Source organism: Cryptomeria japonica, chromosome 8 (assembly GCF_030272615.1).
Source record: "Cryptomeria japonica chromosome 8, Sugi_1.0, whole genome shotgun sequence".
In the NCBI taxonomy this organism is placed as follows: Eukaryota; Viridiplantae; Streptophyta; class Pinopsida; order Cupressales; family Cupressaceae; genus Cryptomeria; species Cryptomeria japonica.
The window spans coordinates 660505713-660521569 of record NC_081412.1 but is presented as its reverse complement, the minus strand read 5'-3'; the positions used below and the strand labels follow the sequence as shown (position 1 = coordinate 660521569).

At 35.2% G+C, this 15857-nt stretch overlaps 1 protein-coding gene across 1 annotated transcript; it reads left to right on the top strand.

Annotated features, from left to right (window-relative positions):
* Positions 1-4645: 4645 nt before the first annotated feature.
* LOC131049696 (probable phospholipid hydroperoxide glutathione peroxidase) lies at positions 4646-8108 on the top strand. The gene is made up of 6 exons (XM_057983754.2): positions 4646-5066; positions 5185-5261; positions 5468-5529; positions 6791-6909; positions 7066-7233; positions 7736-8108. Exons 1-6 carry the CDS (start codon positions 5013-5015, stop codon positions 7766-7768), a joined length of 513 nt encoding a protein of 170 aa, XP_057839737.1. The 5' UTR covers positions 4646-5012; the 3' UTR covers positions 7769-8108.
* Positions 8109-15857: the final 7749 nt, after the last annotated feature.

Below are 15857 nucleotides of genomic sequence, written 5' to 3'. Positions count from 1 at the left end.
AGCCTTGAAAGATGCTCGAAGTAAATGTAGTTCCATTATTCCAAAACGAATCTCTGAAAATGAAGCCCTCCTCCTTAAAGCTAGGATCTCCAAGCAAGAAATTGCTAATGCCATTAAGGTACTCAAGGATGATAAGGCCCTGGGCCCTGATGGCCTTCTTGCTGAATTCTACAAAGTCAATATTGATTGGATCACTAATGATCTCTATGGTATCTATAATGAAGCACTTGATACTGGCACCCTGGGGGAGTCCATCAATATGGGTATTGCTAAACTTATCCCAAAATATGGGGACAAAGCCTTCATAAAAAACTGGAGGCCAATTACCCTCCTCAATGTCTCCTACAAAATCTTAGCCAAAGCCTTAGCCTCCCGCCTTGAGAAGATCCTCCCCAAATTCATCTGCTCTACCCAGACAGGGTTCATTAAAGGCAGGTACATATTGGAAAATCTTGTGACCAGTTGGGAGTCCATGGAATGGGCCAAAACCTCGAACCAGGATTCAACCATGTTCCTTGTCGACTTTGAAAAAGCCTACGACAGGGTGGAATGGGGCTTCATCCTCATGATGCTCCAAGCCTTCGGCTTCCCTAGTGAATTTTGTGATTATGTCCAGATCCTCCTCAAGGATGCATTCGCTCTGATTGAAGTTAATGGGTCTCTCTCCCAGCCTATTCCCCTCTCCTGATCAATTAGGCAGAGTTGCCCCCTTGCCCCTACTCTGTTTGTCATAACATCAGACACCCTGTACTATCTCCTAAGAGACGACACCCTATCCCCTAGAGTGCATGGCATCATGATGCCAGACAACTCTGAATTAATCAACATTCAGTTTGCCGATGACACCTCACTATTCCTGGAACTCTCTAGGCATAATATCATTTCCCTCAATCAAAAACTTGACACCTTTGGTAGAGCGTTAGGTGCCCGGATTTCCAGCTCCAAATCCATTCTACTTGGGTGGAAAAATGAGCCTCCAGACTGGCTTCAACAGTTTGGCTATGCTTGGGGAGGACCTAACAAAAAAGTTAGGTACTTAGGTATCCCCTTCTCTATTTCCCCATCTCCGAGAGATATGTGGAGCTGGGTCAAAGGGAAAATAGATAGGAAGCTAAATAAATGGGACAATAGGGTCCTATCCCTAGCCGGCAGGATTCAAGTCTGCCAGAAAATCCTCTCCTCCTATAGTATTTACTATTCCTCTGTCTGGATGTTCAACAACTATCAAATTTTGAAATACAAAAGGCCATCAGACGTTTCCTTTGGTCGGATGGCAAGGGCAAGAGGAAAGCTCACACAGTCAAATGGGCTTGGTGCCACCTAGACAAAAAACTTGGTGGGTTGGGCCATAAGGATCTTAGACTGTAGGGAATAGCCCTTGCGGCCAAATGGATATTCCACTCACTCGAAGGTCATGAACTTTGGAAGATTCTCATCAGGAACAATATACAAAATGGTGTCTCCAAGACTGCCAAAACATGGAAAACCCTCCCGCTCAGTGATCTGATTGCAAGCAATTTCTCTGTATTTGTCCAAGGTACCTGGGTGTTCAAATATATATGGAAAACCTGGGAGCATGTGCATAGGCTTATTGTCAACTCTAACATCAATTGTGATGCTACCCTCCACGGTGAAAGGTCAATATGGTGGAACCTATATCACAACTCTAAACCCCTTGCCTTAACTCAAGGATGCTCTGCTAAGTATTGGCACAATAAAGGTGTCAAGTACCTTATGGATATCTTAGAACATGACAATCTTATCAGCTGGGAAAGTCTTAGCAATAAATATGATCTCCTTACCTCGCATAAGAGGACCTACAACATGATTAAGCAGACATGCACCCCTCTCCATCTTCCTAGAGTCACACATGTAGATGCTCACAGGTACCTTACCTTCCTTTGGAAAGATGGCTCTACCCTCCCCAAGATCAAGGCCAAGTCTATTTATACCCTGCTTAACAATGACACCTTGGTAATCGATCATATTAACGCTCTGTGGTATGTTGATCATAATCTCCACACATGGCAGAAAACCTTTGAGAAATTATGGAGATCCCCCATCCCCCCTAAGATAAAATGCTTTAGATGGCAACTTATATTAAACAGATTACCTATTAGGAATAAAACTGCTGCATACGACCTGTGCTCTATTTGTAAGAAGCCTGAGACTGTGCACCACATTTTCCTTGACTGCCCTTTTGCTAGAGAAATATGGTTGTTGTTTGGAATCTCTATCACTGAACATGTCTACACTCTTGATATAATCACTGGTTTTAGTCATGGGCTCAAGAAGGATGCTAACCTAGTCTGGCAAATTCTATCTACCTACATACTTTGGTTTATTTGGAAACTAAGGAATGAAGAGAAGTTTCAAGGCAATGAAAGGGTACTTACCGGTTTTTAAAAAAAACTCACACATTACAAAATTGTTGTGTAGGTTTGCTTTCTGATGAACTTAGAGAGGAACAAGCTGCTACGATTCCTCAAAGATGGCAGAGCAACTATGTTTGTTTACGAGATGCAAGATGGCTATGAATGGGCCAGACTCGCTGAGAACCAAGTATCCTTTGATAAGGCTGTGAAGAAACTCATTAAGGAGCTACAGGACAACAGGCCTCCACCCTTCAACAAGATAGAAATGTGTTCCCAGATCCTGGAAGGAAAAAAGGTGGCTTGGATGGAAGGACCACTAGGATGGACCACCTGGCTGGAAGATCAGAACAAGATCCTGCAGTAGTGCCCTCTGATAAATTAGAACTACCTATACTTTATAGCTGATAACTGCATATGATGTTTATTTAGTATGATTTCATAGTTTAGTGGTTGAGGCTCTGCCTCCCGCCCACTTTTTTTTGTATATACTCTCCATTTTTGGACTTCCGATTTCTAATATAAAAAAAAAGATTTTTTATTTTATTTTATTTTTTTTAAATTATGAAATTGAAAAGTGATTTTTTTTAAAGATATTTGATTTATAAAGATAAGAGATATTTAATTCTTTGACATTTTATATAAAGATATTTGAGTTTATTTATTTTAACTAATCATTTTATTTTTATAATATTTTTTATTTTAAAGGATTGTTTCTTTTTCATTGGGCTAGAATCAAATGCATAATAAGATTAGATTTCAAATATGATGAGATATGTAAGACAATGTAAGATATGATTTATTTACATTCATTTTTTATTTTTATGTTCAATTTTCTTTTGAATTTGTCCAAGGTGCATTTGTATCCCTCATATCTTGATTTTTATTATACTTTTATAGCCTCATAGACTAGTTTTGATCTTTTATAGATTTAATACCATTATTTACCCTTTTTTACCTATACACACACACAAATATTTGGTACGGAATATTTTAATTAAAATTTAATCTCCTTAGAAGAAGTGTACCTATGAGAACACAACCTAAATATGTTATTAAAGTTATAATATGAAAAACAGTTATTTGAGTTTACAAGCTAAAACTAATATTAATGGAAGGTAAATGACTTATTAGGACAAAATCATAAAGAGAAAAAAGAGATCCAAATTTGAGGTGTTGTGGCAAGATGAGAACTTAACAAGCCTATGAATTGATGCCTTATCCAATTAGAGTTTCCCATACCAATCACAATAATTATTTCTTTGTCCAAATTACATCTTTTTGTTCACCATCTCCACTTATCAATGTAGATTATCTAATAGAAGGATTCACACCCACTAACTACTACCACCAAAACCCACCAAAACCCACATCTGCACTAGCTACCCTTACTTCTTAAGGTTTGTTGCATCTACAATTCTAAACAAATTCGATAAAAAAATCACCTAAAAAATGTTAGAGAAAAAAAATTCAAAATAGGTTGATTGGCCTAAAACATGCCCAAAAAACAACAAATTTATGACCAAAAGGAGAATTTCATAGAAGGTGAAACTACCCTTGTGTCAAATTTTTACAACTATCCCATATGGTACAATAAAGTGTTGTGCACCAAAAATTCCAAAAAAATAAATAAATAAATTACCATTCTTTTCATTTCTTAGACCTTTTGGATGCAATGGTGATGCCCTATTGGCTCCACGACATAAGAACTAATGTTAGAATCATCAAGAAATGAGAAAGAACTTGCAATTCAATGCTCTAATACCATGTTGGAACAACAAACAATGAACACAAAATTTAGAACGTACACAAAAGAATCAAATATAATAGATTAGCCAATTAAATATTATAAAATGTATAAATGCACAATAAACTCTTCTAGTATATATAAATTCATAAATATATAAATATACAATAAACTCTTCTTGTATATATAAATATGTAATAAACTCTTCTTGTGTAATAAACTTTTCTTTTAAATGTATTATAAGTGCATAAATTTATTTTATTAATTAAGAAAGAAGAAATGCAGAAAGACCCTCAAATAAATTGCCATTCAATAAATTATTGATCTCCTATCAAACAACAATATCTACCAAAAATCAAATTACACCTAACAAGATTGTTATTTTATAATTATTATTAATTAAATTAAAAATCAAAATACAATTATATTGTAATTTTTAATTTTTAATTTTTTTTGTCCTATTCGCACCTAGACAATTCCCCATCAAGCAACCTCTATGTTCTAGATGGCATGGAAATAAGGCAACCTGTACAAACGGATTCGATTTGGCTGCATAGAAGTTTACACCACAAAGGTCATAAAGCAACCCCGTCTCCCTCGTAATCTCCTTGATCCGACATTCTAGAGGTTTGCAGTTTTCAATCTCATCCCAAACTCCTTGACAAAAATCGACTCTTCCTACAACTGTAACGTGCTGACCCTATACCCTTTCACATTTTATTCATGTAGCAAAAGGTCTCGCTGTTCTTGTATATAAATCCATAAACCATTTCAGTGAATCTCACAACTTACACAGTTTTGCTCAGTGTTATACTAAACCATCTACAGGGTGTTGTACTTATCCATTCCGATTTGGGTCCTCTGTATTTTCTTGTAATCCCAACTTTTCTACCATGGGTGGCAGTTCATCAGAAGGGCATGCTAATGTCTATGATTTTACAGTCAAGGTACTTTCAGATTCCACCTTATACCATTAAATTAAAAATTGCTATCATGTTTTTGGTAGCCACGAGGTTTAAATAGCATGCGAAAGTCATACCCTAAGTCAGTAATGTTTAATTGCAGGATATCAGGGGAAATGATGTGGATCTCAGTATTTACAAGGGCAAAGCTCTACTTATCGTCAATGTTGCTTCTGAATGGTATTTTCCCCTCAATTTTGTCAATAGGGATTTTTTTTTTCTCCTTAAATGCTCCTGACTGGAATATAAAACATTGGTGGGCAGTTTGGGAGATGGCTCTGTGGGTGGCTGCCACACCTCCAGCCACACCTCCATTGGTATTTTATGTAGTTGTCCCATTTTCAAATTATTGATGACCGATGGATTTTGATTTTTGTTTTTGGCAGTGGATTAACTACCTCTAACTACAAGGAGATGAATGAATTGTATGCAAAGTACAAGGAGCAAGGTGATTCTCCATGAATATACTAACTTTCCCTCTTTTTTCACGTTTTGTTTGCTTTTCTGTATTAGCTATATGGTTTTGTGCACTCTTCAATGGGTAATGATTTTCAGGGCACATTATGTGTCTTAAAATTGGATTAGTTTGTGTAAGATGCTGTAATGGAATTCTCTCTCCATGGGGTCAATTACTTGAGCATTTTAGGGGTGTTTTCCCTTTTTTAATGTGTACATTCTGAATTTGTATGTAATCATCCAAGTAAATACATTGCTATATGGTTGCAAAGAATGATTGAGAACTGGAAGTTTGATTACTACAATTTTTCATCATGGATCTTTATAAGATCCTTCCATTAGTGACACCTTTGTGAGAGAACTGATTTATTTAGAGTGTCTGCTGTCGTTTGTTTAGGCCTCGATATTCCTTCCAGTAACTAATGGATGATGGATGTAGCCTTTGCAGTTCAAACACCGAGCATAACCTGGGGAAAGTTCATAGAATGCTGTATTTTATAAGGGATGTTTGATGTTTAAGTGTTTCTCATAAATCAATTAAGCAATTAGATACAGAGTAGTTTTTAAGAAAAACAGCTTAGCTCATTCTTTTCCAAAGAATCTGTTGAATGCATATAGATTATCAGTAACCAGTCTTTTGAAATGTGCTGAGAAAGTAAACCCCCAAAATTTGTTCTTTCCCTTGAGCTTGGTTGTTGTATTTCCTAATTAGCTCCTTAAGGCCATGTGAAATTATTGTAGACCGATGCTTCAATCTAGGGCATCTTGATGTGCTGAGAATTATATCATTGAACGAAGGTTAGGAAATGTGAAGCCATTTGAAACATTGAATTCTATGTTTTTTTCACCATAGAAATGGATTTTTATGGATGATTTTAACTTGTAGAAGAAAATGGAATTGCTTCGCCTTGAGAACATAATCAAGTATTTAGTGGAATCCACTTAAACTTGATTAAGTTGATCTATAGCTATTAGTCATTAATTTCTCTTAAATTAGATTTCAAAAGCCATTTGAAACATTGAATTCAATGCTTTTATTTACCTTAGAAATGAATTTTCATGGTTGATTATTAACTTGTAGAAGAATATGATGAAATGGCTTTGTCTTGAGAACATAATAAAAAACTCAATGGAATCTACTTACACTTATTAAGTTCATCAATAGCTATTAGTCATTAATTTCTCTTAAATTGGATTTCAATCATTTGTTTATCATCATTATATTATACAGTTTGCTGGTTAACTTTTTGCAGGACTAGAAATATTGGCCTTCCCATGCAATCAATTCGCTGGGCAGGAACCAGGTGACAATGAACAGATTGCAGAAGTGGCATGCACTCGTTTTAAAGCAGAATTTCCAATATTTGACAAGGTCAGCATACCACTCCTATTTTGTTATTTCCATGGTTATTTTGTTTTGTTATTGATGTGAATTCATCTGTCATACAAGAAACAATTTTGTAATAACTAGCTTATCTGGTACGCTTATTTGAATTTTTAGTATTTACATTGCGGTTCTGTGGTGTAGGTTGACGTCAATGGTGATAATGCAGCTCCTATCTATAAGTTCTTGAAATCAAGCAAAGGTGGCTTTTTGGGTGACAGTATCAAGTGGAACTTCACCAAGTTTCTGGTGGACAAAGATGGAAATGTGGTGGATCGTTATGCTCCAACAACTTCTCCACTGAGTATTGAAGTACTTACAATCCCTCTTTTGTAGTTTCATACCTTATATATACTCACTTAAGATGATTAATTGTATGGGCCTCTGTTGCATGTCAATCATGTTGGAATCACCGCTGCCGTTACGCCAAAAGCTCGCTTCTGTTGCATGTCAATCATGTTGGAATCACCGCTGCTGTTACGCCAAAAGCTCGCTTCTGTTGCATGTCAATCATGTTGGAATCACCGCTGCCGTTACGCCAAAAGCTCTGTTGCATGTCAATCATGTTGGAATCACCGCTGCTGTTACGCCAAAAGCTCGAGCTTTTGGCGTAACGGCAGCGGTGATTCCAACAAATCATAATAACAGAAAGAAACTATTTCTCAACAGTAAACGAGCTTTTGGCGTAACGGCAGCGGTGATTCCAACAAATCATAATAACAGAAAGAACCTATTTCTGAACAGTAAATGATTGATGTAGTAATCAGATACATGCCTTGAGGCAGACTCTAATATTTGCATTTTATGTTTGCAGAAAGATATCAAGAAGATCCTAGGAACTGCCTGATTCTTCAGAAGCAAAAACATTACAGCATTTCTACAGTGCCCACATAGTCCTAAGGAATAAGATGCAGAAATCCATTCAGATATGATTGTGATTTCCAATTTGTAACTGCTTAAATTCACTTTTGTAGTGTTATGGGTCTCATTTCTTTCACATGGTCTGAACTATATCATAAATAAGGGTTGTATTTCCAATCCCATCATATACTTTCTCAGGAGAAGAGAAATTTAATTTCTCAAGGATCACATGCAATTTGTTTTGCAAGTTTTCTTAACTGGAAAAAGATGTTTATCATGCTTTTAAGTTTAATAAATTGCAAGCTGTCCATGGATGGTTCTCAGCATATGTGCTTGCCACTTTTTTTTGTCAAACGAGACATGATACTAGCAGACCAATGCTTCAAAAACAAATATTTTTTCACAAATAAGGGACTTCTTTATAAAATTAGAGCCATTTCATGTTTAGTGGAGCCGAGGGCCATATCTAGTCAAGTGTAAATCATTGCATGCATAAAACTACCAACAACACCAAAAATCATCATTAGATTTAGTACACTTCCAAAGTAAGCTTAGTACCAGTTGAAAATGAAAAATGCATTGGCTTACAATCGTGCATACCCAATTCTTACAAAATGGTGTCTACATACTTACCTTGAGTTGACTCAAATTTTTTGTACACTAAATTCATCGTGGTCTCCTTCTCATGAATACTTTTCACATCCTCCAAATCTTTATAATCAGATATGTCAAAAAAATTAAGTTGCGAGCTTCTTCGTTATTGTCTTGCTATTACCAATAAACAATATATCATTCATATACAAGAAAATGATTACTATTTGATGATCCATAATCTTAATAGAGCCCCATTTTAATGCAAATGCATCAAACTTTTGATACTACATCTTAGGTGATTGTTTTAGATCGAACAATGACTATTTCATCCAATTGTTTCTTTCCTTTCATTACAACATCATTATATAGTTGCATATAAGGAGAAGATGAGCAATTATTATCAAATGATTTCATTGGATGCCACACTAGGAATAATTAAATCATTTTAGAAAAGAAACTAATATGTTATTAGAAAATTATCTAGTCAAACCTAATAAGTTTTACCCTTGAAAAATATTTTTTTTAAATCACAAAAAAGAAATTTCTATTTTACAAATTAATTAAATCAAATGTAGAATTGTATAAGTATAAAATAGATGTAGAATTGTATAAGTAGAATAGAGAAGGACTTGAGCACTAAATATAGGAACCTCTATTGAGGATGCTAACACATCATACAAATTATTTTTTAGAAAACATGCCTTGCATCCTAAAGGCCAATATATCATCTTACATGGCTTTATGAAACTACCATCATTTGAGGAGAGAGCCTCTCTAAGAGATCTAGGTTCATTATTAGTAAGCAACAAAGAAAATACACAACATAAATTTGGTGAGCTAACTTGTCAACTATATTTTTTTTTAAAGGATTAATGAGCTATGCCTATTTTACCATTTGCTCATCCTAAATATCATCGTCTAAATTCTCTTCTTATCCAACCTTTGTTCCATCAAATTGTTCTTCTACACACGCATCTTCTTATTTTTATATTTTTGTTTCAAAGTGCACTATTTTCTTTCTTTCTTTTTCTATTGGTTATTCTTCACTTAAAAATCACCTCTCAAGAAATCATTTTTTGGGTTAATTGATTTAAAGCTTATAACTTTTAACATTCTCATTGTAATTATTGAAGATGCATTTGTAAGTTTTTTAATCCAATTTATATCACTTTTCTTGAGGCACATGAACATTAGTCTTACAACCAAATATTTGTAAATGTGAAATTGAAGTATTTTTACCAATTCACACTTCATAAGGAGTTTTATCAACAAGAGTTGAACAAGGAGATAGATTAAGCAAATAACAAGTACTTATATAGCCTTTAGCGAAAATGACTAATATACTTGCACTTAATACACTTTTGTATCTCTCCAGTAAGGTTTGGTTCATCTTTTCTATTACCCTATTTTGTTGGTGAGTATAAGGTGTAATATTTTGTTGAATAGTACTTGCATGCTTACAAAATTCATTAAACTCTTTGGAATAATATTCTTCACCACTATTAGATTTCAACACAGTTCTTATTTTATAATTTGTTTTCTTGTTAACTAAGACTTTGAATTCCTTAAATCTAGTGAAATATTTAGATCCAAAATGCATGAAATAATTCTAGTGTATCTAGAGGCATCATCCGTGAATGTAACATAATAACAAGATTTACCTCTATAACATCAAAATGTAGGATTTATAATACCCTCTTAGTTATATTGTTTCCAATAGGAAATGAATATCTATTATGTTTTATAAACACAAAATTCTCACAAAAAATATTTTTACCAACAAAATAATTAGAAAAATATTCAACAAACCTTTTTTTATTAATAATTATCTTAAGATCTTTTTCACTTATGTGACCAAAATGATGGTTTCACTTACATTGATAAATTTGTAAAAAAGAACTTGACATTCAACCTAAATAGAGTCCTACTATGGAATCCTCTAGCAATCACCAAGTTCCTTCTTATCAACTAACAACCAAACTTTGCAAATGTCATATGTACTCCAAAATCATTTAACTTGGATACATAAAGTAAATTTATCATAAGACCTAGAATATGCAAAACATGATAAAGGGTTTTAATCCTTCCACCATTGAAACACAACCATACCTTTCCCTTACTAACAATCCACTTGGTACCGTTGTCACTAGGAAAAACTTCTCCTCCATTATAAGTTGTATATGTAGAAAACAATTCCTTGTGAGGAGTCATATAACATCATAATAGGACTTTTTTGGTAGACGAATCTAGACTCTTTTTCTTGCTTATGAATTCCTTCTTCACATGTCTCCTTTTGCCACAATTCTAACACTTGATCTTTTATAAGGTTTTATAATGTCTTTTAGACTCAGACACGTCTTTCTTTTTATCCCCTTTATGACCTATTTTATTTGGACCTTTCCCATACATACAAAACATATGTTGAACCTTTGTTCATGGATTTTCTTCCCATTTCCTCTAAAAGAAGAATAGCTATAATGTTTTATACTTTTGAATTTGTACCACTACCACTAATGACAAAGATTAAAATTTTTAAGTATCAGATAAAGAGAAAAGTAATAAGATGAAATTATATTTCTCTTCCAACTTTTTTTGTATTAAGTATCATAGAACAATTACAAACTTATTACAAATACTAGCTCCTTTCGAGCAAGCTTATTACAAATACTATCTCCTTTCGAGCATAAATACAAGCTCCTTTCAAGCACCAAACTAGAAACAACAATTGGAAGACCAAGGGTCACAACTTAGAAATCCACTTTAAACAATGTGACAAATACAACCAATGGAAGACCAAGAGTCACAGCTTAGCATTCCACAAAGATGTCCCTCTTGGGAGTTGAACTTGGGTCTCCACATTGAGAACTCAATGCTTTAACCAACTAAGCTCAACCCCCTGGACTTTCTCTTCCAATTTAACTGTAGATGTCCTAAAATTAATTAAATTAATATTTAATTAATTTAATCCCATCAACATAAGTAACCAGTTTAATTGTGTTAATTCCCTTCTTCTTAAGGTTAATTAAATCAAATTTAATCAATCTTATCACTATAGTCCAATAATTAATTTATCAATAAATTAATTATTTCCCCATTCTTCTAAAGTCACATCAACCATTATTTCTTCTAAAACCCACTTAGCTAATTAATTTTAATTGATTAACCTAATTAAAGTGATTCCTACAAAACACTTCTTCTAATCCTCACTTAGCCTAATTAATTCTTCCTTAAAGCATGCTTATCATTATTCTCCAATTTTATATTTATCCACTCATTCTCTCTCCTCATGTCACATCCTCCTAACTTTCCCACTTGCACTCTAATCACTCATTAAGACACCTAATCAATCCCCTTAATCATTTGCACATCCCTAATCACCTTGATCCTTTCAAAGAAATTCAAATTCTTTGAATCTCCCCATGCATCCTCTTATTTTAGAATTTTTTATTCCTCCTCCCTCCCCCCAGGGAATTTTATATTCCTTTTTCTCTTCCCAATGTGCTTGGGAGAGCTTCAACATGAACCTTGAGAGGCGTGGAGACAAGAAATGCCTTTATGATATATCTCTTGAATCACACACCTTGTCCTCTCAATCCACGTGCTCCTTCTCAAATCGATCTCAACCCTTCATTCCAAAATCAATCTTGGCCATTCATTTTGGCCTCCTCCAATTTATAAATTGGAGTCTCCTCTCCTCACAAAATGATCCACTTTTCATACATTCTTATGTTGTCCATTTCATCCCTTGATCCACTTTCATCCAATCTTATGTTGTCCATTTGGGAATCAAAATCATCCATCATGCCATCATAATTCCCAAATCATCCCACACTTAGTCATTATCATCCAATTCACCCATCTATCAAACATTATTCAATCTTGTTGTGTAGTTGAGAGCAATCCACATCCCATCTTGGAGCCAATCCAATCAAGTGGAGCATTTGGGCGCATTCTACTTCATCAAAGGCTCAATCAAAGGAAGAGTAGAAGCTAAGGTATAATGGTTTACTTTTATATTTGAATGCATTATTTTGTGTTTTATTTGGTTTATACACTAACCATTAGGCTTTAGATTTTCCACCTCTTCATTTTGGCATGCTCGGTGGGACCCACGTCCCTATTTTTAACCCTTTTTGTGAGTTTTAAGCTCAAATATTGTCGCTTCAGCGTGTCAGTCTGCACTTTAGCGCATCCACCCGACTGCTTCAGCATGTCCGTCGTGGTTCAACGCCTCCGATTTGAAATTTGAATTTTCTAATCGCCATTTTTTTGCTAGTTCTGCATATCAGCGCATCCGCCCCTGTGTATTTTGACACTTGGTTTTAAGCTTAAATTTTTTATTTTTAGTCTTATACTAATAAAAAAACACACAAAAATCACAAACACAGTAAACAAGGATCTAAAAAGAGCTTAAAAATAATTCTAGGTTAGATTTTTAGTCTATTTTTCATTAACTTTAGGCCAATAGTTAAATTCTCAGGTTTACTAGTGAATCAACACCTGCACTTTGGTTTAGTGCCTCTGTTGAGCCAGCAAGCCTGCCATTTTCAAATTTGGTTAACTAATTTTCTGTTGAGCAACGCTTGTGCACACACATTAGTGCCTGTGATATAGTGCAACACGTGCGAGAGGTAATTTTTGAATTAAGTTACGTAAATTTTCAAATTTCAAAGGTTCACACTTTTTGTTTTGTTAGGTGCGCGGATCTGCTCTAATGCATACGCGGACGCTTCAATGCGTTCGCCTATGGATCAACGCCTGCACTATGTCCTTAGGAATTTTTTATTATTGATCAAATTTTGAGTGGTTGCAGGTACCTTCACTTGTCCAAGGCATAATCTCCAAACTACTAATCTGTTTTCCTATAGCATGCTTATCCAAGATATCGTTTTCCACTAAAGTAGATTGTTTTGTTGCATTTCTAGTTAGAAAATCATATATATGTGGGGCTTAAATAAACAATTGTCTTTTGTGTCTGACACATTTAGTGTTGGGTGGACCCACCGTTGCACTCTAGTATCCTCTCCCCTTGCCTTCCTGGATCTTGGGTGTAAGAGAACGAGTGATCAACAACACTCTCCTTTTCATTTTAGTTGTTGAGGGGTATTTATTGATTGGGGATTTCATCACCCCACAAGGGTATCTCAAATTGGGACACGTTGGGGATATCGACTCTCCAGACGCGATCTCAAGCGATTTTTTCGAGCCGTTATATAAATATGTTGGTCAGGCGGCTGAAGTGCTGAGTGAATTCGACGTATGTGGGGGCCTTCCCTGCACCAATAAGCTCAGTTAGAGCCTTATGTGGCTTGCTCTGAGAATTCGTCATTGGATTGGTGATTCCTCAGAAATTTCACTAAGAGCCTTGTTTATTAGTCCAAAATCCCACATTCATAGTGTAGGGGATGCGGATCATACCCTGAAGTTACCTCTCATGAACCCACTCAAGATGAAACATGAATTCCCCATATAATAGATCCTTCGATATTTGGGGTAAGAGAATCTGGTATGCCCGAGAAGTGAGTGCGTTGTAAGGAGGAGCCAGTGCTACCAAAATCTCTATATGTGTGCTTGTTTGAGGTATCACTTGTGCGAGAGACCTATTGAATGGTTTCCATCTTTCAACCTAAGTTGTATGTCTAATGTGTGTCTTCATCTTGTACAAAACTAGTGAAATTTTATTTGGGCTAATCTAGGCCGCCTTCACTTTCACGCTTGTCATAAAGCGTTTCTTTGGCCAATGTGCTTGTTATTGTTTGATTTCTCTTGCTAGGAATAGATAACATCCAAAACATTCCCAAATTTGACCAAACATTTAACCAAACCATTCAATCTTCACTTTATCACTGTCAAACCTCTATTTCATCTTTGTTTGAGCTAAACCTCCCAATAAGTTTTCATTCATCCAATGATCATCAATCCCCAACTAATATCTTTATCCCATCATCAATCCATTCCTAGGTAGCCTTCCCCTTCCTCTTCCTTCCATCAATCCATAATCATTTTCTTCTCACCTTCGAGGACTTAGCACATCAACCTAATCAAATCTCCAAAAATCCCAATCAATCAATCAATATTCCTTTAATCCAATCATCAATCCTAATCCAAAGTCAACACTTTGTGAAAGTTTGATTTAGACCTTAATCTTTAATCAACAATCATCAATTGGCTTTTTGTGCTTGGGAAAGAATCTCCCCCAAGTACCTTTTCTTAATCATTTGGGTTGATCAAAACCCTAAATCCTTTGCCCTATTTTTCTTAGGTATGCAAGTCCACCCTAAGTAGAAGAAGGCTTAATCATTTGGATCCTTTCCCCTATTTTGCTTAGGCACGCAAGTCCACCCTAATTAGAAGAAGGCTTAATCATTTGGATCCTTTGCCCTATTTTGCTTAGGCACGTAAGTCCACCCTAAGTAGAAAAAGGCTTAATCATTTGGATCCTTTGCCCTATTTTCCTTAGGCACCCAAGTCCACCCTAAGTAGAAGAAGGTTTAATCATTTGGATCTTTTCATGCCTCACTTAAGTCCTAATCCAAGGGCTAAGGTTTAATCCAAATCAATCTTTGTAAAAGTTATTGCAATTTCCAATTTAATAAACAAGTTATATGCTAGATAGTGTATTTCTGATTTTGGTATTATTATTATGACAATAATATTATCGTCTTTCTTTTTTGCAGGTCTGAAGGATGAACATGTATCAATTTCAATGTCATTCCTTTTTCTTTTGAATGTTGTATATATAGTAAAGCAATCACGATCAAGTGGCACCTTGATCGGACATGTCTTTTAGACATGTCCGACCAAGATGTCACTTGGTCGTGATTGTCTACTAATTCATTCGGTGTTTATGATAACTTAATCGGTGCCATTACTAAATGATAACAGATCGATAAACACACCCGATAATGAATCGGTGTCAAGGCAAATGTTAACTGATCGATATAACCACACCCGAATGAATCGGTGTCAAGGCAAATGTTAACCGATCGATATAACCACACCCAAATGAATCGGTGTCAAAGCAAATGTTAACAAATCGATAACTAATAGCATTATATATGTGCTACTGGGTTAATACCCTGATAGCATATTAATGCCGATCCATTTATGGATCGACATTAATGTGCTATCGGGTTACTAGCCCGATAGCATTAGATCGACGCTTAACTTTGTTAAGCAAGTCGTCGATCTAACCCATCTTTATCAATGTCAATATTATAATCAGATAAACATATTCAGTTCAGAAAGCATAATCAAAACAGAACAAGAGAGATTGATAGGTTAGGAGAGACGTATCTTGCATAAGCTACTAATGCATTAACACTCCCTCTTAGCTTTGGAAGATAGATAAAGTAACCTGCATCACATTTCTTTTTCCATAATGTCAGTCTCTAAGAACATCATCTATACATATCATATGAAGTATCATCAAAACATAATATACAAATATAAAACATCACTCTAAGCATGTGACATAGAGT

Coding starts and splice junctions, on each gene's coding strand:
- LOC131049696 (XM_057983754.2), top strand. CDS start 5,013: ATGGGTGGCAGTTCATCAGAAGGGCATGCTAATGTCTATGATTTTACA. Junction 5,262..5,467: donor GTCAATGTTGCTTCTGAATG/GTATTTTCCCCT, acceptor TGTTTTTGGCAG/TGGATTAACTACCTCTAACT. Junction 7,234..7,735: donor CTTCTCCACTGAGTATTGAA/GTACTTACAATC, acceptor TTATGTTTGCAG/AAAGATATCAAGAAGATCCT.